The following is a 26,550-nucleotide window of genomic DNA, read 5'->3' as shown; positions in this document are numbered from 1 at the left end:
GTTACCATGATTTGTCATTTAGCTCTTTATTGGGAAATAGTTATTTTCTTTATGCATGTCCTCCACCCTCTGTAAACCACTTCATGATGTTCTATGGTTCACTGGTGATACAAGTCCTTCAATTACTCTAGCTACAAAAGCATCAAAGATTAGTCTACACTGTTGCCTCTGCGCTTAGTTGTGTCCGACTATGTGACCTTACGGACTATAGCCTGCCAGGCTCCTCTGTCCTTGGGATTCTCCAGGCAAGAATACTGGATTGGGTTGCTATTTCTTTCTCCCAGGAATCTTCTCAACCCAGGGATTGAACCCACATCTCCTGGGTCTTCTGCATTGGCAGGTGAAGTCTTTAACCACTGAGTCTCTTGGGGAGCCCTAATCTACACTGTTACAGAGTGATAAAAATTCTATACAGATTGGAGAAGAGATTAACACCAGATGGAGTGAAAATGTAAATTTAAATATCTTAGTTTTCCCCCCAACGTGACAGTTCTTAAATTGTTGGTTTCTGACTCTTCATACAAGGATTCAGTGTTTGGAATTAATCCTGGGACAAATCAGTCTCATTTTGTCCAGATTTTTGGACAGACCTTTTGATGAACTGATGGCATTTAATGAGAACAGAGATTTGTCATTTTTATCTCTAGGATCAGTTGAGTTTGAAATCTGTGACTATAGAGAGAACCTGGGTTTCCTCTGTCCTTATCTCTTCAGGTGGTCAGTATGTCAAGTTTAAGACATGGTCGTGACGTGGTACTAGGATAATAATCACCTGCTGTACACACTGATCGGCACAGCATGTAGCTTTTACTCCATCACATTCATCGGCAGTCCCTAAAACAAAAGCTGCTAACCCTTTGTGTAAGGAGAAGATGAACCATGTCACGCTGGGTGTGGTTGTGACAGTGAGTGTTGCTTCTCTTTGATTGCTCCATTTAGCTGCATTTCTGCAAGTTTAGCTCTTGTTGATTTGAAGGAAGAGTCACGTGATCTTTTTAATGGTATTAAAGACAATTTAATAACTAGTGTTATCCTAACATGACCACAGATTTTCCTTAGAATCCCTTCAGTTGAATTTAAGCATTATTTGAGAAAGAATCTTATACTCATTTCAGAGAAAAAGGGCAATAAAAACCGGATATGAGCATTAAATGTCTTTGTAAAACACAAAGTGAAGTCACTAGTCATATTAAATAGTTTGAAATTTTCATTAAAATTCCTGTATCCCATGATCATAGAATTTACAAGCCAACGCCTTTTATCTTTAACATGAGAAATAAAAATAATATTTTTATTTGCTTTTCGTGTGTTTTTTAAAAAAATCTATTGACGTATTTATTTATTTTTGGTTGCACTAGATCTTTGTTGCTTCCCTCAGACTTTGTCCAGCTGAGGCGAGTGGGGTCTCCTTTTTGCTCTTGGTCCATGGGCTTCTGATTGTGGCGGCTTCTCTTGGTGGCGGAGCACGGGCTGTGGGTGCACGGGTGTCAGTAGTGCCGCACGTGGGCTCAGGACCTGCGGCTCAGGGGCTCTAGAGGACAGGCTCAATAGCTGTGGTTCATGGGCTTAGTTGCTCCTCAGGATGTGGAATCTTCCTGGACCAGGAATCAAACCTGTGTCCTCTGCATTGGCAGGCAGATTCTTAACCACTGTATCACCCGGGAAGTCCTGCATATGGTTTTTATATTTCTGTTTTAAGGCTTTTGGACCATAGTTGTCCCTGCTCCAATTTTAGGGATATTTATTAAAAACTTTTTTCACTTGTGCACAATTTGTTCACCTGATAGAATCAGTAGGATTCCAGTAATAAGTTGCTTTGGTTGTGGAACTGTATTTTCCATTACTCTCCCCACTTTTCACTGCGTATTTCTTTCCATCTTTTCTCCTTTTAAGCCAAAAAGATCTGGAACCAAAAAATGAAATAAAGTAGAACAAAAAATCATTTTCTTCTTCTGATCCAGTTTTTACTTTAACTTGGTGTCCTATTTTCCCCCTTCTGGACCATGACAGAGAATGGGACATCTCCAATGTCTTTAACGCTAACCTTGATTTAAGTGTTTTCAGGGGAGGAGATGGGAGACTGTGCATTCTGTATTGCTGCATGATACATGTGGAGTCATTGTAACAAGAAATAAGATGTGATTTTAAATGAAATGCCTTAATACCCGTGCTGTTCCCCTTGGCAGTTTTGCAGTTCACCAGAGCTATAAATACTATCTATGGTCCATGGCTTATAGCATTTTATATATATAAAAATAACTTTTGTGTTTATTCCACTAAAAAGGAAGAGTTATTTAGAAATCTTAAAAGCCAATGTGGTATGTATCAATTGATGAATTGCAAGTTTTTAGCTTGTAGGTGCTTTGTTTCAAGGCCAGGATGTATATTCCACTATATTGCTACCATTTTTATTTAGTAAGGAAATGCTTGGTTATTAAGGGGGAAAGGGTACCTATGGACAAAACTGCTGCTTTCTCAAATCTCAATTTTGAATACCAGTCTTCAAAATCATTTTTATTTCCAGTGTGTAGTTTTAATTAAAAAACACGCAATTCTGTAGTCCCATTTGCAAAGCCAAAAGAGGAATTCATATAAGAGAAAATTAACTTATTATTAAAAGAACACTGCCTTTCTAATAGATACGATAGAGTAACAGTTCTCCTCAGGCTCAGTGGCAGTCCCTTATATAATAACTAAAATATTAGCACATTTAAATTGATTTTCCTTGCCTGCAAGTAATAATCAGAATTATTTAAATAACATACCTAATTTGACTTAGATGATAAGGATATTTGCTCAAAAAAGGACACTCTGGGCTATTATTTTCTGCTGGCAAGCATGAGTTAGAAGTTGAGTGGTTTTGATTTTGTTAATGATGATTCAGTTTATTTTATTAACAATGGGAACACTGTCTCCAGGACTGCTCTGTTTTAGGTAAATTCATGGCACATGATTTCTTTCTTAAATAGCATTTCTTATAATTCATTTATCTTTATACAAATGTTTTGAGAAAGATCGACAATGTTTTGTTCTTTCCAAAAGGTGTCCATGGTTCTTGATGTGCTTTTTGTCATTATCACTGTGCATAGCAACTGAGTCTATTCTTGTTGGTGTGGGAGAGGCCAGGGGTTCCCTGAATTCTCTCATATAATGTAAGCCTGTCTCCTACTGGCATCAGAGCACAAACGGATAACTCCATCACAGGAAGGTTATGTCCTTTCAAAGAGCCCTGTTCCAAAGTACTTCCATGCTTCACATGAGACAGTATTATGTGTGCCTGCCAGTTAACTAACTTTTTCTGAATCATATCTCCTAAAGCACTGTAGTGAGCATGATGGGAAAATATCTTTATGGAAACAAGAAATGTGTGAGATAAATTAAGTTAAAAAAAGGCATGCAACAGATTTAACTTGAAAATGAAAGTAAAAACCAGCCAGCAGGATTCAAATTCTCATGAACTCAACTGCTCCACACAAAGCTCAGTGTTCTGGCTGGTGTCAGTGGTTTGTACAGTATTATAGAATTGTTTCTAGTGTGTTATCTTCTTGTGCCCTGTGGCTTGTATTGCAGTATTTGAAGTTTAAATACTGTTCATGTTATGCCATACACAGATTTTTAAGAAGATATTTTAATTAATTACTTTATTTTTGGTTGTAATGGGTCTTTGTTCCTTTGTGGGTTTTTCTCTGGTTGCATTGCTCAAGCTTCACATTGCAGTGGCTTCTTCTGTTGCAGAGCATGGGCTCCAGGGCTGGCAGCTTCAGCAGTTGCGGCGTGTGGGCTCAGTGGTTGCCGCTCCTGGGCTCTAAGGCTCATGCTCAATAGTTGTGGTGCATGGGCTTAGCTGCTACACTGTGGCAGGTGGGAGCCTCCCAGATCAGGTATCAAACCCGTATCTCTTCCATTGGCAGGCGGATTATTTAGCACTGAACCACCAGGGAAGCTCTATACACAAATTTGTTTATGGCATGTATGAGGTATACATAAATATAAATGTAAATAAAACATCATATGAAATGCATTTAATGCTGTGTTGTTTCCTGATAACTTCAAGTTCCCTGTTTCTTATTTGCTTGTCCTATACTGCTTTATTGTTTTCTGGGTTTCCAGTTCTTCACTTTTTTTCAATAGCATCTGTCTCATTCATTAAGAAATTTTTTTTTGTTTTTGTCTTTTGATCATTTGTCCATTTCATTGCAATTTCTTTTCTGGGTTCTCCAAGTGCTTAGACACCATGAGAAAACAACTTCTATGACTGTAAATACACAGTCAAAATGAATGGCTTTTTTGATATGTAAGTGTTCAAAGATGTATAATATTTACTATACATACCTTATAACAGTTTGTAAATGATTTCATGATACATGCATATACATTCTAAATCTGTTACAGTGATTAAAAGAAGCTCACACAAACACAGATTTCTTAAATCACTGTCAGTCATTTATCTTTCAGGGTCCACATTGATACTTTTGCAAATTGTATCAAGTCATCACAGGATGTTAATAAGCTTCATTGACCAGGATGTTTCCAAAAAGACCAAGGCCCACTGAAAGTTGGGTCCAGTGTGTTCAGTCTACATAGATAGTGTCTCTTTCTTTTTCTCTGTTTCTCGTCATCTTTATTTTATGCCTTTCTCCTATAAAGTATTTTATGTCTTACAGTGAAAAGACATCTATATGTATATGTGTATATACACACATATTTTTAAAAAGATAAATGAGGTTGTCCTTGGAAGGTTGGTGGAGCTCATTACAAGGGGATCTGGGATGAGTGCTATTTGTAGTCAGTGGCCCTCAAAGTTCTGCAGCTTCTGAACCATCCAGAGAGCTCCTTAAAGCAAATTGCTAGGATAATTTCCCTGTTGGTCCAGTGGCTAAGACTCTGTGCTTCCCAACGCATGGGGACCAGGTTCTATCCCTGGTTGGGGAACTAAGTTCCACATGCCCACGTACTGGTGCAGCCAAATAAATAAAAATAGTAGATATTAAAAAAAAAAAAAATTTTTGCTGGGCTCAGCCCCAGAGCTTCTGATTCTGTAGGACTGGGATGGGACTTGAAAATGTGAGTTTCTAACAGGTTATCAGGTGAAACTGATGCTGCTGGTGGGGGACTCCACTTTGAGAACCACTGATCTGGGATTGTCTTTTCATATGTTTGGGATGAGGAAACCATCCCAAGAATTAGAGAGGGGAAGGGCTTGCCCAGATTTCCCAGTGGTAGGAGATTGCACCTTCCCTAGAATTGGCCCTGGATCTTCTGGCTCTGACCCTGTAATATTTTCCTGGGATCTGTTCTTTGACTGAGCAGAGAAGGAGGAGCTTCTTCTCAACTATCTGAAGAGAGTCTGGGAAACCAGATTGGCCACGCTTCCCGGTTTCCATTCCATGTGCAGCATTGTCTTTGGCTGACCTGTCACTTTCTTTAAGTGTCCTCTGGAGAGAGAGGGCTTTAGGGCTTCTACTGGTGCCCAACTTGCCCAAATATATGTCAGCCTCTGTATTCCCATGTCCAGTTTAATAATTATTCATGAAACATTTATCTGTTGATTTGTGATCATTTAGAGATTAATCTAATGTCATAATTTTTGAATTTGAGTTTAACATGCCTGTTAAACTCAGTTCTATAATATGTGAAAAAAAGCAAGCTAAAGACAGCATAGGCTACAAGAATAACTGTGGGAAAAATATAAATGGTTTAATTTTTACCTGGATCTGAAGTTTTTCTTTAAATTCAATAAAATTTCAATGAAATATTGTTTCACTAAATGAGTTTTCTGCAATATCCTGTAGCTTACATTTTCATGGGGAGAAATAATTTATTGTTGGTAACTTTAAATTAAAGAATAAATGATTGGCATTAAATGGAATTTTATAAAAATTGTTTCATAACAATACGTGTTGGCTGAATTTCATTGGCAAAGAAGAGAAACAACAGTTGTGTATTTATAGTTGTTAGTTGTTGATTTAATTTTAGTGATTTTCTTATTGGGATGCAGATTGTCAAGATGGCATTGATGTACCATTAACTTCAAATAAATGTTACCTGATAATTATGCACCATAGCTGGGTGCAGAAAGAGTTGACCTTAAATGATTGAGGGAATTAAAATAAATATCATTTCCAAACCACTGGGAAAGAAAGCCCACTTAGAGTTAGACTCAGTTCAATTCAATAAATCTTGACCGTAGGCTTTTTTTTTTTTTTTCCAGTGGGTTTTGTCATACATTGATGTGAATCAGCCATAGAGTTACACGTGTTCCCCATCCCGGTCCCCCATCCCACCTCCCTCTCCACCCGATTCCTCTTGGTCTTCCCAGCCCACCAGGCCCGAGCACTTGACTCATGCATCCCACCTGGGCTGGTGGTCTGTTTCACCACAGATAATATACATACTGTTCTTTCGAAACATCCCACCCTCACCTTCTCCCACAGAGTTCAAAAGTCTGTTCTGTACTTCTGCGTCTCTTCTTCTGCCCTGCATATAGGGCCATCATTACCATCTGACCATAGGCTTTCTATGCCTAAGGAATATACTTTTCTAGGTAGGTTTTGTAGTCCATATCTGGCCTCAAGAGCCAGTGTCTTTGAATTTTTATGAAAGTGGATACAGAACATGTGTGCATTTATATACATATATGATTGGATGATGAAAGCAAAAACTAGATTTTGACACTGATATTATTTTCAGTTTCGTGGGAGCATAGGCACTAGGTCACAGTTTGCATGCCATGGTATGATCTGTCATTTTGGGGCAATGAAGAAATGTCAGTGTTTTCACGATGTTGAAATGGGGTCCAGGTCACACTTCTGATTCTTTGTGTTGCTTTCTATCTTTCCAGCGTCTTGTGGAGGCTGCGGAAGAGGCACACCTGAAACATGAATTTGATGCCGACTTGCAGGTAACTGATTCTAGTTTGAGTTAAACTGCTTTTTGTGCTTGCTGCTAAAGGAGAAACACTAGGTATACTGGGAATACCAGGGTTCAGATGTTTGGGGAGAAGGCTTTTTAGAGTATGGTACAGAGTTGAAATAAATGTACCTATTTCTTAACAAGACAGGACAACGATCCTCAACCATTTTCCACTGTGTAAATTACAGGTGATAATGCATACTTACACGCATGTAACCAGGTTTCAGTGAACTCCTAATTCTGGGGGAGTTAATCAGTCAACTGACAGTAATCACCAGAGCTTTTAATGATAAATTGATAAGATAGATGGCAGAATATATCCAAATCCCTCTTCCATGACTGCATTTTAAGTGACTGAAAGAACATATGGATCTAACCTTGAATTTACTGTTAATTATATTTAAAAATTACATCATTCACAGACCTGGATTTGAACATCTGCTTAATAAGTTTCTTATAGTGAATCTAATATCTAATCATAGCACACATGTATCTGGTTGGGAAGGATTTCAGTGCTGCCATGTATATAGAAAACATAGTAAAAGGCAAGAAGTGAATTGAATAATACTTTGAGGTTCCTTTGGGTCCTTCCAGAAGGAAATTTTATCTGTATTGTCATTTTGAGTTTGTGACTTTTCCTTACTGCTGGCAAAACAATAGTGAATGTTAACTCCTTAAGGCTGTGCTTTGCTAGAACATACATACTTCTTTTAGTGCCATGTGGTCACAATTAGGAAATAGTGTTTATTTTGCCATGTTTTCACTCATATGGAAAAGATAAATCTTCAAGCACAGAAAAAGATGTTGATACCAAAGATAGCCTTTGACTGTGTCTCTGTCCCTTGGATGTCCCTCTTGTCATCGCTTCCATCTATATTTTTTGCCTTGTGGATAAAGAATACCAACTCAAATGGAGTAATAGAGGCAAGTTTAATAATGAGAATATTTACAAATACGTGGTAAAAGAAACCAACAAGCAATGGTGTTATATTCTTGGGGCAAGCCACACACTTGGCCTGAAGGAGCAAGGGGAGGGGGTAGTTTCTAGAACCCAGGGATGGTAGCCATACAGAAAGGGTACTTGGTAGTGAAATGGTAAGGTGATAAGGGTCGAATTTGGGGGAAAGGATACCTCCAATAACTGTCTCTAGTCTTCTGATTTCTTGCTGTAACCCACCACTGATTGAACCTAACTGTTGGTGTAATTGATTTGGTTCAGAGTTTCTGAGACTTTTGGTGGAGAAGGTTGAAGAATGGGTCTGGAGAGGAAACAATCATTTTTAGTCATAACACTGAATGTATGAAGCAAATAGAACCAAGAATGCAGTTAAGCATCAGAGGCTCCAGGAAGAGGTGGGGAAAGGCTTGGGGATTGTTGGTAACACCTGGAGAGGAATGGGGCGGACAGCCCTGCTCTTTGAGCAAAGTTACAAAGGGCAGAGTCAGCTGAAAATAGCAAGAAGCACCTTGTCTTCCTATAGCCTTACCTGCTTGGTGGCTCCAGGAAGAACCAGGGGGCGTTTGTTGGCTCCATTTGTCTGCAGTGTGCCTCCTCTTCAAGGGTGTGAACTTCCGAGAGTGGACTGGAAGGGATTTAATGGAAGCATTAGGAAGCACCTTTGCAAGTGTGACAATTGGATGGACCTTTTAAGTGCCTTGCCAAGGAAACTCTATCTCTTCTTGGGAGTTCCAGAAGTTTTTTCAGCAATATTCTTGTGGTAATTGACAGAAAGTCAACTAAAATCAACTTAATTTGATGAGAATCTGTGAGTCCAAGCTGATAATAAATAAAAAACAATTCATGTGCTCAGTTGTTCAGTAGTGTCTGACTTTCTGTGGCCCCATGGATGGTAGCCCACCATGCTCCTCTATCTGTGGGATTTACCAAGCAAGAATACTGGAGTGAGTTGCCATTTCCTTCTCCAGGGGAACTTCCCTACACAGGGATTAAACTTGCATCTCTTGTGTCTCCTGCTTTGGCAGATGGATTCTTTACCACTAGCGCCACCTGGGAAGCTCAAACAAACAAACAGATGGATAAATAGACAAACACATAAATAACAGAGAAGGGAAAGCTCTTTTAGCTGTGGTCCCCAACCTTTTTGGCACCAGGGACCGGTTTAATAGAAGATCATTTTTCCATGGATGCGAGGTGGAAGAATGGTTTCAGTATGATTTAAGTGCATTGCATTTAGAGTTCATGCTTCTGTGAGAAGCTAATGCTGCTGCTGATTTGACAAGAGGTAGAGTTCAGGAGATAGTGTGAACAATGGGGATCATTATCGATACAGATGCAGCTTCACTTGCTTGTCTGTTGCTCACCTCTTGCTATTTAGCCTGGTTCCTAACAGGCCATGGACCAGTACTGATCTTATAATACAGTTGTGCTCATGCTCAGTCACTTAAATCATGTCTGACTCTTTGGGACCCCATAAACTATAGCCTGCCAGGCTCTTCTTTTCAAGACATTAACCTGGCAAAAATACTGGATTTCATTGCCATTTCCTCCTCCAGGGGATCTTCCCAACCCAGGGGCTGAACCTGAAACTCCTGCATTGGCAGGTGGATTTTTTACCACTGAGCCACCTGGGAAGCCCCTTATAGTACATTGTCAACTACTGAATACAGAAAAAATGATGGCATTATAAAATTATGTTAGTAATTGCTTCAGGCAAGAATCTTCAGTGGATGCTAAAATTGGCAGGTAAAAGTTTGATGAAGAACAAGACCTTGATAATTTCAAAATATCTGTTCACAAATTGCTTATTATTAATAATTACAAAGGGAAAATTATTATGGATAATCCTGGCAGACACCATCTTAAACAGGTAATCGAAGTTAATATCAATAATGGCACAAAGAGACAAAGTGCCTTCAGATGTGATAGCCAGGAAAAATAAAATATTGCTTGTGGAGACTAAAATTGATAACCTGAATCTAACTATGATAAAATATCATCAAAATTTTGATTGTGGAACGTTAAAGGACAATATAGATACATGACAACAGAATGCAAACACACATGATCCTAAATAAGATCTGGAGCCAGAAACAAAGATTTGAATACAGACTGTGCTTTAGACATTAATATTGTCTCAACTTTGAATTTCTTCATTTTGACCCCTGTATGGTGCTTATGCAAGAGAATGTCCTTGTTCTTGAGGTTTTCTGGGTCGAACATTTGGATTCATTGGTCCCAAAGGAAGAAGTAAGTTTGTAAGAGATTGAAAAAGATTATTGGAACTCAGGACTCTTGGAAAGTCAGGTGTTTATGATTCATTTAGTCAATTTTATTTTGAGATCAGTTGTCTTCAGAAAGTAATTGGGTGAGTGAAGGAATGATTTAATTGACTTATAGTATTGTTTTTCCTTCAGGAGAGGAAAATGTTCTGTGGTTTAGTTTAACAAGAGCTCTCTCTCTCTCTTTTTTTGTCTTTTTGAATCAGTTGTGATTTTCTAAGAGTGCTCTGACTTCCTTCATATGATTGAACCCTTACAATAAAATTCTGGTGCAGCATACTGATTCCCTTGTTGAATGTGGTGATGGAAACATGAATGCAGCATGAGCATCTCTCTCTGAAAGTATAGAGACTGAGAGAATAGGTCTCTGGGTTCTTAGAGTTTTTGTTCTCTTGGGGACAAAGATGATGGGCTCAGCTTTTCCTCTCCCATTGTCATCTGTTCTGTATAAGTACAAGATGAATATCAGAGGCTATAGCTGTGGTTTGAGCACAGAGTAGATGCTGAAATAATCTGTCAATATTACAGAGTGTCATTCAGTATCTGGACCATGACGGAATGTTCTCTGGGTCAGAGTAAATCACATGCACTTTTGTGGAAAAGTGGAAGAGAGAAGACTTTGAGAAAATAGTCATGCATCCAAGATGTATGTCTGCTTCGATGAAGGTTTTGAAGCTGTGAAACATTGATGCTGTTACGTGCAGGTCTGTTAACAGTGTGGGTGTCGGCCCCATTGCTTTTCCTGGAATAGCAGGTCTGTCTGTGTATGGTCTCTGAGTTGATTGCTATGACGGTTCATTAGAGCTGATCAATTGTTAATCTGGGTTCCGCTGACCTCTCTCCAACCCCTGCCAGTAGATTGTTTTTATCAAAGAAATTTCAGACTACCATCTGCTCACCATGAAATAATGCTGAGGAGGTTCCCGTGCTGTTAGCTAACTAAGGAGGAGCAGAAGGAGCTGGGAATCTGTTTTCCTACAGGAAAAAAAAAAAAAAGTGTTTTTGTGAAATTTCCTAAACTGTGCAGCTTCAGGTTTTATAATGTTAGCCCCTATTCCCCCTCCCCATTTCCAAAATGAAAAAGAAATGCTGGGTGTTCCTCTTCTTTCACTTTAGGTTGGAGTCTTCATGTCTTTGGACCATCTTGTGCTTTAAAGGTGAATAATTTGTTTTTCATTTGTAGAATTATCATTTTGTAATTTTATTTGTCATTTAAATTTCCTCTGACAGTTTCTGCAGAGGTTTGACTCTTTCCTTATGGACTTACAGCTTTGATATTGTTAATCCTTCCTGTAGGTCCTTAACTGTGGCACTGAATTGTTAGTTCTTCACAAAAACAATGTTGGCCAATAAGCAAAATATGGCCTTGAAAGGATGGCATATGTGAGCAACCCACAGTGCAGCGTCCTTCATACAAACCAGAGCTGCATGGGTTCACTAGCTGGAAAACTTTCTCATGGACACTAGTGTTGGTTTAGCCCTTGAGCTTGTTCTGCTATCTCATGTCCTGTGGGTTCCAGACTGGCTTCTTGGTTTTGTTCTTTGTTGCCTGATATTGCCATTTGGGCACTTTTCAGTTAGAATTGATGCAAAAGGACACCTTGTTAAAATGGCATCTTCCCTATTTTTAATCGCATACTTTGAATTAATATAGGTTTTTAATGTAGAGCTTGTATGAGATTGAAAATTATAAGAAAGCAGTTTAATAACTTTTAATTAATCACATATGATAATTTTAGCATTTCATTCTCATTATTTTGATGGCAAAACCTAACTCAGGACAAGGGTGGGATGGTGAGGAATAGCCACTCACCCTGATTATTCCAGTTATTAATGAATTTCTGGCAATCTAGGTCTGCACATGTAGTATAATTCAGAGATAAGCCTTCTCCTCTTACATTCTCTTTCTTTTTGGATTTTTCCACCAGCAGCAAAGAAGAAAAAAGTCCTTTTGACAGTTTACTAAAAACTTACTTATCTTTGAACTGCAAACATATTTTCTTTGAAAGCTGTCTTAAGTAAGTGCCAATTGCACAGAGCTGTTGCACAGTGGGGGGAAAAAAAAGAATTATGGTTTTGAATTGTGTATCCTGTGGAAACCTTTTGATTACAAAGTTTTCTACAATAGTTTTTCTTTATTGTTTTGTAAGTAGTACTGGGAAAAAAGAAAAAAGCCTGTAGCCATTCAGAAGGATAGCAAACTGTGCGTGGAAAGAACAGGGGAGATGCCTTCCTGGTCACTGCCGAGCTGCTGTCGCCTGTTTTGCATACACAGTGTCCTGATTTCAGAGCGGGGTGAGGGGTGTGGATTGGAAATGTTGTAGAGACCCCTAATGGGATATGTTGGGGTGGGGATGGCTTGTGATATTTGCTAGAGCATCTTCTTCCACCTCATTACCACTGCCTGTTGCACTGGGAGGTTATGTTGAAGGAGACCCCAGGGAGTAGAGAGGGTGGCTCCAGAGGCCCAGAGTCCCCTTTAGAAGTTCTAACTTTAGCCACTGGGAGAAGGAAGCCTTTCTCGGAAGGGTTGGGAAGGGCATCCAGCAAACGGCAGACCAGAGCAGTGTTTCCCTGCTGGCAAGTGAGGCTTTGCCCTGGGGAAAAACCGTATGCTGTGAAGGAGAGCAAAGGACAGGTTTAGCAGAAGTACTTCCTGAGTGGAGGAAATGACTGTCCTTACGGAGTTTCTCATGTATTTCTCCCAAGACCCGATCTGTCTTTGTGCTCTTGGACAGAATGAGGTATTGAGCTCTTTCCTGAGGAACAGGGTGGAACACAGAAGACCCAGACCCCAGAACTGGAACTGGAATTGGAATTAGAAGTTTTTGTAAAGATAACTCATCAACTTTTGTGCACTAAATAAGGAAGATAAGGTTCATTTCACATCTAGAGGAGAAACAGATGAAAAGGAAATTTATAAGCATCTTTTTTTTTCTGATCTAATTTATCAGAGCATGCTTTTCTTTTTTCTTTTTCTTTTTATTAGCTTGGCTAAGGGTCACTTAGCCAAGTGACCTTCTTCATTTTAAGATTTTAAAATGCATTTTAAGATGTTACATTAGATGTTTCTTAATTAGACTGATGTGTAAATAGTTTCTGAGGAATCGTTAAGTGTGAGCATTTAAAAGTCAAAGTCATTTCTCTGTTGTTACACACACTGTCTTTTTTTGTGTATTTGGCTAGAACATTATAACTTTTACAGAGAGTACTTCAGTCTAGAGGTCTGAAAAAGTAAGTTCTGATAGTTCTGGTTCAACTGGACTGTTTACATGCTCAAAGAACTGATTGCTCATCCAAAAAAGACAAATTGTAGTATCTAGATGATTTCTAAGATGTGCCAGGATTCATTCAGCAAATAGTTATTAGTGATGTCCTATGGGTCAGCTAATAGGTTATGGTTATGGCCACAAGCTAGACAGATGTTGTCTTTGTTCTCACGGAATTTGCAATCTAGTAAGAGTGACAAATGTTAAAGCCATGACAACAGAAATAATTTTCAAATTTTGATCATGATGAATAACATGAAACAGAAGTACAGGGTATTATCACAGCTCAGGACAAGGAGACCTTGCCTAGTCTGGGGACTCAAGGGACCTTGCTACAAATCCCTGAAGATGAAGTCTTTTTTTAGCAAGTTTTATAACTGTAGATTCACATTCAGTTGTAAGAAGTAACATAGAAATAGTATGATAAAAATATGCCATGTACCCTTTACCCAGTTACCTCTAAAGATAGCACTTTGCAAATCTATAATACATAGTCACAACCAGTATACTGACACTATCAAGACACAATACGTTCTTATCACAACCAAGATCCCTCGTGTGTCCTTTGCAGCCACACCCACTTCCTTTCAAATCCAAGGCCACATATTGTTTGATTCCATTTATATGAAATGTTCAGAATATTCACAGCTGTAGAGATAGAAAGTAGAGTAGTGGTTACCAGGACTGGAAAATAAAGAAATGGGAAGTGATTGCTAATGGGTATAGAGGAAGTATTGATGGAGTGGAGATTCTAGATTCACCTCCTCCACAGCTAGAAGAAACCTCTCCACAGAGTAACAATGTTCTAGCCCGGGGGGGGGGGGGGGGGGGGGGAAGGATAGCACAGTGTATCTGTGTGTGTGTGTGTGTGTGTGTGTGTAACAACAGAGAACCTATAATACCTGTGTTTTTCCATAAGCATTAAATTAACAATTATTTTGTCTGCTTTCTATATAATATAGTCTTCATCACCTCTGAACTCTGATGATACTTTATTGTTGCCTCTTTGATGGTGCTTATCACTGCCTATCCTGTTACTTTTTTTATTCATATGTTTACATATACTCTTACTCTTAAAAAAGCAAGAGAGTTCTAGAAACACATTTACTGCTTTATTGACTATGCCAAAGCCTTTGATTGTGTGGATCAAAACAAACTGTGAAAAATTCTTAAAGAGATGGAAAAACCAGACTACCTTACCTGCTGCCTGAGAAATCTGTATGTAGGACAAGAAGCAATAGTTAGAACTGGATGTGAAACAAACTGGTTTGAAATAGGAAAAGGAGTACGTCAAGGCTGTATATTGTCACCCTGCTTTTTTAACTTATATCCAGAGTACATCATGCAAAATGCTGGGCTGGATAAAGCCCAAGCTGGAATCAAGGTTGCCAGGGGAAATATCAATAACCTGAGATACGCAGATGACATTACCCTTATGGCAGAAAGTGAAGAACTAAAGAGCTTCTTGATGAAAGTGAAAGAAGAGAGTGAAAAAGCTGGCTTAAAACTCAACATTCGGAAAACTAAGATAATGGCATCTGGTCCCATCACTTCATGGCAAATAGATGGGGAAACAATGGAAACAGTGAGACTTTATTTTTTGGCGGGGGTGAGGAGGGGCTCTAAAATCACTCCAGATGGTGACTGCAGCCATGAAATTAAAAGACGCTTACTCCTTGGAAGAAAAGCTATGACCAACCTGGACAGCATGCTAAAACGCAGAGACATTACTTTGCTGACAAAGCTCCATTCCATCTAGTCAAAGCTATGGTTTTTCCAGTAGTCATGTATGGATGTGAGAGTTGGACTATAAAGAAAGCTGAGCACCAAAGAATTGATGCTTTTGAACTGTGGTGTTGGAGAAGACTCTTGAGAGTCCCTTGGATTGCAAGGAGATCCTACCAGTCCATCCTAAAGGAAATCAGTCCTGAATGTTCATTGGAAGAACTGATGCTGAAGCTGAAACTCCAATACTTTGGCCACCTGCTTCAAAGAACTGACTCATTGGAAAAGACGTTGATGCTGGGAAAGATTGAAGGCAGGAGGAGAAGGGGATGACAGAGGATGAGATAGTTGGATGGCATCACTGACTCGATGGACATGAGTTTGAGCAAGCTCTGGGAGATGGTGATGGACCAGGAAGCCTGGTGTGCTGCAGTCCATGGGGTCATAAAGAGTTGGGCATGACTGACTGACTGAACAGAACTGAACTTACATTTGTTGCTTAATTTAAATTTATTCAGAATTCAGCACCTGTTAGACCCTCTTCTAGGTTGTGGGACTTCCATCAACTGAGATGTTACCCTCATCCTCCAAGAAAGTTCTAATCTCCCTTTTAAAATGTATTGTTAGTTGTGACTTTTAAGGATTACAATAGGTATCTTTAATTTAAGTGCACAGTTTATCTTGAGTTACTTTACTATCCAAAGTATCACTCTAACTGAAATAAGAATACCATATATCTACCTACCACTATCTTTGTGTAATCGTATATTTTACTGTGACATGTGTTATAAACGCCATAAGATTTTTAAAATTTTGTTTTAGTTTTCCTTTAAACCACTGTCTTCTAAAAGTAAATAAGAAATAAGGTAGTATATGCCCACACATTTACCATTTCTAGCACTCTTTATTCTTTCATAAAGATTTCTGTTACGATTTCCCTTCAACCTAAAGAAACTATTCTATTTTTCTTTTCTTTTTGGATTGAATGTCTGGTAGCAGTGACTTCTCTCAGCTTTTGTTTATTTAAAAATATCTGTATTTCATTCTCATTCTTGAAGGATAATTTTGCTGGATACAGAACTTTTACTTGACAGTTTATTTTTTCTTTTACCACTTTGAAGATATAATCCTATTCTCTTCTGATCTTTAATGTTTCTGATGAAATGTCAGCCATCATTTTTATCTTTGTTCCTCTGGATACAGTGAGTCATTTTTCTCTGCTGCTTTGAAGATTTTTTCTCCTTATCTTTGATTTTCAGTATATTATATAGTATGATAGGTTTAGGATATAACTAGATGTGATTTTCTCTATATTAATTCTGCTTGGAGCTTGCTGAGATTTTTTTAACAATCAGTTCTTCAAAGTTTTACCTGCCCAGTTCTCTTTAGAAAAGGCAGAGAATCCAGAGATCTGGATTTAGAAAAGGCAGAGGAAGCAGAGATCAAATTGCCAACATTTGTTGGGTCATAGAGAAAACAAGGGAACTTTTTAAAAAATTTGCTACTGCTTCATTGACTATGCTAAAGCTTTTGACTACATGGATCACAACAAACTGTGGAAAATTCTTAAAGAGATGGGAATGCCAGATCATCTTACCTGTCTCCTGAGAAACCTGTATGCGGGTCAAGAGGCAACAGTTAGAACCTTACATGGGACAACTGACTGGTTCAGAATTGGGAAAGGAGTACATCAAGGCTGTTTATTGTCACCCTGCTTATTTAACTTACATGCAGAGTCCATCAAGCAAAATGCCAGGCTGGATGAATCACAAGGTGGAATCAAGATTGCTGAGAGAAATATCAATGACCTCAGATATGCAGATGATGCCACTCTAATGACAGAAAGTAAAGAGGAAGTAAAGAGCCTCTTGACAGTGAAAGAGGAGAGTGAAAAAACTGGCTTAAAAGCTCAGCATTCAGAAAACTAAGATCATGGCATCCAGTCCCATCACTTCATGGTAAATAGAAGAGACACAGTGGAAACAGTGGCAAACTATTTTCTTGGACTCCAAAATCACTGTGGAGTGACTGCATCCATGAAATTAAAAGGCACTTGCTCCTTGGAAGGATAGCTGTGATAAACCTAGACAGCATGTTCAAAAGCAGAGGCATCACTTTGCTGACATGGGTCTGTCTAGTCAAAGCTGTGGCTTTTCCAGTGGTCATGATGGGTGTGAGCTGTGCTTTGCGTAGTCGCCCGGTGGTGTCTGACTCTTTGTGACCCCATGGACTGTAGCCCGCCAGGCTCCTCTGTCCATGGGGATTCTCCAGGCAAGAATACTGGAGTGGGTTGCCATGCTCTTCTCCAGGGAAGCTTCCCAACCCAGGGATCAACCCAGATCTCCTGCAATGCAGGCAGATTCTTTACCGACTGAGCCACCAAGGAAGCCCAGTGGATGTGAGAGTTGAACCATAAAGAAGGCTGAGCACTGAAGAATTGATGCCTTCAAACTGCGGTGCTGCAAAAGACTCGAGAATTTCTCAGACAGCAAGGAGATCAAACCAGTCAGTCCGAAAGGAAATCAACCCTGAATATTCATTGGAAGGATTGATCCTAATGCTGAAGCTCCAGTACTCTGGCTACCTGATGTGAAGAGCCAACTCATTGGAAAAGACCCTAATGCTGGGAAAGATCGAAGGCAAAAGGAGAAGAGGCGACAGAGGATGAGGTGGTTAGATAGCATCACCGACTTAATGAACAGGAATCTGAGCAAACTCTGGGAGATAGTGAAGGACAGGGAAGTCTGGTTTGCTGCAGTCCATGGGCTTTCAAAGGGCCAGACACAACTTAGCAACTGAACAAGAACAGCAGAATTCTCTTTACGTTTTTCTGGAAACTTTCTTTTACATTTTTTAAGTCACATCTATGTTTTATTCCTTAATATCCTACATGTTACTGTGGCTCTTGTTTTGGTTTGTTTCTAATGTATTTTCTATTAATTGGTCTCCAAGTTTACTAGCTGCTTTTTTTTCTGCAGTTTCCAATCTACTGTTAAACTCACCCCAGGAATGTTTCATTTCATATATTGTACCTTTAGCTCTAAAAGTTTCACTGAAGTTTTTTTTTAATTGAATTATAGGTAATTTACAATGTTATATTAGTTTCTGGTTTAGAGTAAAGTGATATATATATATATATATATACACATATATAGATGCATATATATACATGTATATATATATATATATACACACACACACACACATATAAATTCTTTTTCATATTCTTTTCCATTATAGGTTTTAAGTTTCCTGTGCTATACAGTAGCACCTTATTGTTTATTAAATCTTTTAAAATAGTTTTCATTTCCTGCTGAATTCCCTATCTATGCACCCATTATGTTCATGATTTCTCGAATATTGCCTGCAGTAGCTGTTTCAGATTCTTTCTCTGCTAATTCCAACATCTAGGTCATTTCTGTTTCTGTTGAGTGCTATTTTCCCTTTGAACTCTAAATTTTTTTTGCTTCTTCATATGTCTGATTTTTGTTGTGGGGCTTCCCAGGTAGCACAGTGGTAAAGAATCCACCTGTCAGTGCAGGAAATGTAAGAGACAAGGTTTTGATCCCTGGATTGGCAAGATACCCTGGAGTAGGAAATGGCAACCCTCTCCAGTATTCTTGCCTGGAGAATTCCGTGGACAGAGGAGCCTGGTGGGCTACAGTCCATGGGGTCCAAAAGAGTCTGACATGACTGAGCACACACACACAATTTTTATGGTAGTTTCGGCATTGTTATTATGTCTTTGAATGATTTTTGTAAATTTCCTCTGTGTAGCTTAGCATAGTTCCATCTGTATAGTAGATGTGCTAAAAATACCAAGTTTATTGAATCTCGTTAAGTTGGAACTAGGAAACCATTATTAAAGAGATGAAGAGAAGAGAATGATAAACTATACATAATAGAGAATCCTCCAGTGGTTTGATCTTTTGCATTCTAACAACATAAATAGTGAGTTCAACATAGACTTCCTTGTTCCAAAAATACCACAAGGCCATCTTCTAGCTAAAAGAAAGAGAAAAATGCATTTTTGTTGTAGAATCTCAGTTACAAATATTATTTCACAAAAGATTATAATTTCTACAGCTTAATTATATTAGTAACATCCCCTGTTCTCAGTCCAGATAAAGATTTTAATATTAACAAATATAAAGACAAAAAGTGCCATTTTATGGCAGTGGTAATGATTTAGCTTTGTTTGAATAGTCACTCTACTTCATAGTTCAGAGGGGGAAAATGACATTATTTTCTCTTCCCAGAGTTGTCATTTATCTGTCTGTGCAACATTTTCACATTAGTGACCCTTTTTTTCCCCTTTACTACTTACATGTTAGGAGCCCTGGGTGTTTAATTTTTATCAATAATGAATAATCTTATAAAACTCCTATGTGTTTTCTTCTTTGTCTAATCTTTCTTGCTACACCAGTCTTTTTGTCTATCATGATTATGTACAGCTTAATTTTTAGGTAATAGTGGCTAGAGAAATCTGACATTTTGCTTTCGAAAGCCGTTTTTTTTCCTTTCACAGTAATTGGTTCTTTTATGATTCTTTTTAATCTTGAAATTTTATAATTGATTTTCTTAAAACTAGAAATATTTATTTAAAATAAGTATTTTTAAGAAGCGTTTGTTTTAAATGTATTTTAAACATAGTAAAACACTAAGGCTTCCCTTGTGGCTCAGTAGTAAGGAATCTGCCTACCAATGCAAGAAATGTGGTTTCCATCTCTGGGTGGGGACGATCCCCTAGAGAAAGAAATGGCAAACCACTCCAGTATTCTTGCCTGGAATAATCCCATGGACAGAGAAGCCTGGTGGGCTACAGTTCACGGGGTTGCAAGAGAGTCAGATACCACTTAGCAACTCAGCAACAGCAAAAGCACTACCAATTCAAACTTGTTAAACATTCCAATTAAACAAATACTTTCAAAGTGTAGTTTTGTTGTTTCCACACACATAGTGTGATTGTCATCTTTCAGGTATCAGCCAGTTTGGAAAGGGGACATTATGGGATATCACGGCCCTCTTGGCCTATCTGCGGTTACATTAGATAAACACATTGTGGTTCTGTTAATCATAATATCGAAGTTCCCACAGTACATTTCCAGAAACTTCAGTGTGTTTCATTAAGACGGCTGACTGTGGAGGTCAGTGGCACATCTCAGAAGTTACCTTGGGATCTTTCTCCAGCTAATTCTTTGGAAACCCTTAGGAATGCTCTTACGTTGCTGATTTTTCACCAGGGGCCTATGGTCTAGGAATTTGCCAGTTGTTATTGAATTTTTAAGGTAAAACTTGAATCTGGTGACAATGCAGAAACTCAGCAGAAAATTTCATTTAATCTCATTTAAGCATAAAGTAGACATGAATTAATTCTCACCTCTTCCACTTTCAGTTTAGTTTATGATGTAGATATTCATAACATAAATCACTCCAAATTCATTCCTTTGGTGTAGTAAACCTAATTCTTCAAGTTAAAAAAAAAATTTGTGACCAACATTTTTAGGGTAGTTCTCTTTGTTGGTTAATTAATACTAATAGAATATAGGTTCAGTGGTGAGAGTAGTAGGTACAATTATTAAAAATGTATTAGGTGTATAGGCACTCACTTAAAATGCTTCCCTGGCATTATTTCATTTAATTCTTCTCCCCCAAATCCTATGAGATAGATAACTTTACTGTCTCCATTTTTCCCTAAGGACAAACTAAGATTGAGAGGCCCAATGAAGGCCCGAGGTTATTTGACAGTGAGTGGACGAGGACAAGCCAAAATTCACACCCAAGACTGTTTGGTTCCAAAGACCAATCCGTTAATGTTGCCTAAAAGGCAATATGGTTGTCTGAGGAGGCCCTTACAAACAGCTGTGAAACGAAGAGAAGCAAAAAGCAAAGGAGAAAAGGAAAGATATTCCCGTTTGAATGCAGAGTTCCAAAAAATAGCCAGGAGAGATAAGAAAGCCTTCCTCAGTGATCAATGCAAAGAAATAGAGGAGAGCAACAGAATGGGAAAGATTAGAGATCTCTTCAAGAAAATTAGAGATACCAAGGGAACATCTCATGCAAAAATGGGCTCAATAAAGGACAGAAATGGTATGGCCCTAACAGAAGCAGAAGATATTAAGAAGAGGTGGCAAGAATACACAGAAGAACTGTACAAAAAAGATCTCCACAACCTAGATAATCACGATGGTGTGATCACTCACCTAGAGCCAGACATCCTGGAATGTGAAGTCAAGTGGGCCTTAGAAAGCATCACTACGAACAAAGCTAGTGGAAGTGATGGAATTCCAATTGAGCTATGTCAAATCCTGAAAGATGATGCTGTGAAAGTGCTGCTCTCCATATGCCAGCAAATTTGGAAAACTCAGCAGTGGCCACAGGACTGGAAAAGGTCAGTTTTCGTTCGAATCCCAAAGAAAGGTAATGCCAAAGAATGCTCAAACTGCTGCACAATTGCACTCATCTCACACGCTAGTAAATACTCAAAATTCTCCAAAACAGGCTTCAGCAATACATGAACTGAGAACTTCCAGATGTTCAAGCTGGTTTTAGAAAAGGCAGAGGAACCAGAGATCAAATTGCCAATATCCTCTGGATCATTGAAAAAGCAAGAGAGTTCCAGAAAAACATCTATTTCTGCTTTATTGACTATGCCAAAGCTTTTGACTGTGTGGATCACAATAAACTGTGGAAGATTCTGAAAGAGATGGGAATACCAGACCACCTGACCTGCCCCTTGAGAAACCTGTATGCAGGTCAGGAAGCAACAGTTAGAACGGGACATGGAACAACAGACTGATTCCCAATAGGAAAAGGAGTATATCAAGGCTGTATATTGTCACCCTGCTTATTTAACTTGTATGCAGAGTACATCATGAGAAATGCTGGGCTGGAGAAGTACAAGCTGGAATTTAGATCGCCGGGAGAAATATCAATAACCTCAGCTATACAGATGACACCACCCTTATGGCAGAAAGTAAAGAGGAACTAAAAAGGCTCTTGATGAAGGTGAAAGAGGAGAGTGAAAAAGTTGGCTTAAAGCTCAACGTTCAGAAAACTAAGATCATGGCATCTGGTGCCATCACCTCATGGGAAATAGATGGGGAGACAGTGGAAACAGTGTCAGACTTTATTTTTGGGGGCTCCAAAATCACTGCAGATGGTGACTGCAGCCATGAAATTAAAAGATGCTTACTCCTTGGAAGGAAAGTTATGACCAACCTAGATAGCATATTAAAAAGCAGAGACATTACTTTGCCAACAAAGGTCCGTCTGGTCAAGGCTATGGTTTTTCCAGTGGTCATGTATGGATGTGAGAGTTGGACTGTGAAGAAAGCTGAGCACCGAAAAATTGATGCTTTTGAACTGTGGTGTTGGAGAAGACTCCTGAGAGTCCCTTGGACTGCAAGGAGATTCAGCCAGTCCATCCTAAAGGAGATCAGTCCTGGGTGTTCACTGGAAGGACTGATGTTGAAGCTGAAACTCCAATACTTTAGCCACCTCATGTGAAGAGTTGACTCATTGGAAAAGACCCTGATGCTGGGAGGGATTGGGGGCAGGAGGAGAAGGGGACGACAGAGGATGAGATGGCTGGATGGCATCACTGACTCGATGGGTATGAGTTTGAGTAAATTCCAGGAGTTTGTGATGGACAGGGAGGCCTGGCATGCTGTGATTCATGGGGTCGCAAAGAGTCGGACAGGACTGAACGAATGAACTGAACTGAACTGAACTCTGGGATCACAAATTTTAACACTGACTTTCTATTGCACTGGACAGAATCTTAAAAAGAAATTTAGGATGCAAGTTATCATGGATTATTTAAAAAGTCTATGGAAAAAAAGGTCTATCAAATATAACAAAAACACATTCTAGAATGGTAAGTTTTGAACCATAAGCCTAAGTAATAAAAAAAAATCTCTTAATATGATATAATGATTTAGTAAAAATGATTAAGCACCACTTTACTGACATTATTAGAAATGAACATAAGGGAGACATCCCTCATTTGGCAATTGGGTCTATTCTCTACGTGGTAACCACTGTGACTTTTTAAAACACAAGTTACTTATTGCTTACACTTACACTTTGCTTTTACTAAGAACTAAGTCTGGATGACCCCACATACCTTGCAGAGTGCCACACAATTTTCTCAAGATTACAGGTGAATTAGCAGCTACTTTCCTTTCCTTTGTGTCTGCTAGGTTCCTGGCTTAATCCTTCTGTTTTTTAAGCTCCTGAATAGGATTTGTTTACTTTCTGTCTTCTCCAGCAAAACATAAGTCTCATAAGAGCAGGCATCTGACATCTAGTCATATGTCCACAAATATTTGTTAGAACTAATTGAGATTCATAATGGTGGTACAATCACTAAAATCCACAGCCAACCAGAGTCGTTAGTAATTCATGAAGTTGTCATCTGTTTATTTCAATTAGAAAAGTTAATTCTTTCTTAAAATAAATATTTATGGTTTGACCAGAAGTGATTTAATTTTTACTGTAATATTCAGACATTTTTGTATGTTAATAGCAGTTTTTATTGAAACAGTTGGCTTTTGCTGTTACTTATAATGAATTCATGAATTGACTAACTTTCTTCATCCAAATGAGATTTTTCTGCTGTTTAATATGCAGTTACAAATTTATTAGTATACTAATTACACACGGGATAATTGATTAATCATATTTAATGAATATTATATTGAGTATTTATTGTTATTTTATTAAACAGATATGTTCTTATAGAGAAAACACATTTAAAATTGGAAAGAGATCAATTAGAAGGGAAACAGACTCTTCCAACTCAGTTTTCTCTCTGGGGCAGGTCCCCATCCACCTTTCCCAGCTCCCATTGTCAGAGCAAAGATACCTTAAGTCTGTGGCAGGGGTAGTCTCTAATAATATAAGTAGGGATTCAGAAGAGACATAATCATCCACTAAGAATGAGTATTTGACAGCAAAAATGGTTGTGACTTGAGGTTACATCTGAGTCTTTGTGTTTACCAAAACTCGAACTTCTAACATTATCATCTCCTTAGAATACCTTTAAAGTCATAAAGTCAGTCCCTTACTGAAAATCCTCAATTTTACATTTCTCTTGTTCATTGCAAAATAAAACAACAACAAAATAAATAAAGTCTTCAAAATAAGACAGCTTTTCTCATGGTGCTGTGCTTGGTCACTCAGTCATGTCCGACTCTTTGCGGCCCCATGGACTGCAGCCTGCCAGGCCCTCTGTCCATGGGGATTCTCCAGGCAAGAACACTGGAGTGGGTTGCCATGCTCTTCTCCAGGGGATCTTCCCAACCCAGGGATCGAACTCTGGTCTCCCCCATTGCAGGTGGATTATTTACCATCCGAGTCACCAGGCATTAATAGAGGGGGAAAAAGTAACATTTTTTCCTTGGAGTGTTGGTTAATAACTAGGGGTCTTGAAGTTTAACTAATCAACTATGTGACCTTGAGAAAGTCAAGTTTCCTTTCATACTTCAGGTTAACCTTAGGTAAATGAGGGCATGGGACTGGTTTGCTTTTCCTGCCTGGTCTAGAACTGCCTAAGTCGGTGAGTTTGTGATGTTTTAAAAAAATTTTTATTTATTTTTTGTTTTTGGCTACTCTGGATTTTCCTTTCTGCCACAGGCTGTCTCTAGTTGTGGCGAGCGGTACCTCCTTTTCTTTGGGGTGCTCGGGCTTCTCATTGCGGTGGCTTCTCTTGTTGCAGAGCATGGGTTGTAGGACACGTGGGCACAGTAGTTGTGGTGCATGGTCCTAGTTGCAATATTGGGATCTTCCCGGATCAGGGATCAAACCCATGTCTCTGGCATTGGCAGGTGGACTCTCCAGCACTGAACCACCAGGGAATCCCCAGGTTGTGATTTTTTACAGGGAAAGTGTAGCAGTTATTGTTCCATAGAGTGTGCGGGTATTATTTTAGGAAATCCAGCAACTTCCACAGACATAGCGTTGTCCTAAGGGAAATATCTCTGGGAAGAAAATCCTGTCTCTATTCTTTCCTCCTCACAAATAGATATGAACTTTCTACTTTAAAGCTGAAAGAGATAAATTTCAAGGAAAGATTGCTTGATTGGATCATGCACAGTTGCCTATAAATAATTCTATCATTTTAGATTTAACGGGGTTCTTTTGAATAATATAAAGAACTTTGTGTGTGTGTGTGTGCGATTTTCAGAACTTAACTCTGGAACGGAAATGGCTCCAAATCTTAGTTTCTGTACCGTTAAAGAAATTCAGGACTAAGTTAAAGCTTTGCTTTTCCTTTATTTGGCAGTGATTACATTGTGCATGTGCATATGGTAATAATAATAATTGATCCTTCTTCCTGAAAGATTTCAAGTGGCTGAGAACATACAAACACCATGAAAAAAATTTTTTTCTTTAGGTTTTAAAGCCCTTTGTCCTTTCATTCTCCATGAGAGTGGCTGCAATGCAGAGGCTGTTCTGACTAAAAGGGGCAAGATTGGATAGGAGGAGGTAGAATTAGAGCTTCATAGTAATATTTTCTAAAGCACAGGTCAGAACAGTGGACCACAGACAGCTTTTGTCTGGTCAAAATGCTGCTTTGATTGCAAGGAAATACAAATGGATTCAATTATGTCTGCTTATATTTGCTGATTAATATTCTGGATGAGGTAGATGAGGTGGCTATGAGAGAATGTTTTCTGAAGACAGAAAGACACAGGTTTGAATGTTGGCTTCTTTTTTCTTACTGGTGGTGAGACTCCTGGCAAGTATCCTAGCCCTTTGGAGCCTCAGTTTCTTCTTCTGTATATTTCTGGTGATGATACTTTTCTTGTAAGGATGTCCAGTTTCCATGGGCTTATTGAGCTACGTGAAGTATTGAGCACACTATCTGGTATAGGTCATGATCCCAGTTCAGGGGAAACATTATCATTACTGTGACCATTATTTTGACCAATACTCTTGAAATACAACAAAGTTGATTACATTTGTTATTGCATATTTAATCTCTGCCTCTTTTGAGGATTGTGAGTTCTGTAGGGCAGGGGCCACATCTGTTTTCAGCATTTTCATCTGGACTTAGGCACACAGCTGGCACTCAATAAATATTTGGAGAAGGGCTAAATGACTAAAGGAAAAAAAAAATGAAGCATTATCTCAAGAGTTAGATCCCCAACAGGAAGGAGGTTATCATTAGGCATCTTTTGCCTAAAAGAAAAATAAATATGATGGTGCTAGCAGAATTGGTAGTAATTTTGTAGCAGGAGGGCTGTGCCCACTCAGAGTCTGAGCCATTTCTAGCCTTTTGGGGACTCTGGTGGGTGACAGAATTGGGTGTTCTGTATTCATGGAGTGGCTGAACTCAAAACTCTTTTTGGTTGCACCTGTGCCTTCATTCTCTGAGTGTCTGTGGCAAATGGTGAGA

General features: G+C 38.8%; 1 protein-coding gene across 1 annotated transcript in view; it reads left to right on the top strand.

The window, feature by feature from the left end:
* Nucleotides 1-26,550, top strand: part of CACNA2D3 (calcium voltage-gated channel auxiliary subunit alpha2delta 3) — an 838,234-nt gene that overhangs the window by 264,924 nt on the left and 546,760 nt on the right. The window contains exon 4 of the mRNA XM_065935331.1: nt 6,842-6,901. Coding sequence (XP_065791403.1) covers nt 6,842-6,901 — 60 coding nt within the window. The remainder of the gene's footprint in view (nt 1-6,841; nt 6,902-26,550) is intronic.

Source organism: Muntiacus reevesi, chromosome 4 (genome assembly GCF_963930625.1).
Source record: "Muntiacus reevesi chromosome 4, mMunRee1.1, whole genome shotgun sequence".
Taxonomy (NCBI): domain Eukaryota; kingdom Metazoa; phylum Chordata; class Mammalia; order Artiodactyla; family Cervidae; genus Muntiacus; species Muntiacus reevesi.
This window is presented reverse-complemented; position numbering and strand designations above follow the sequence as displayed.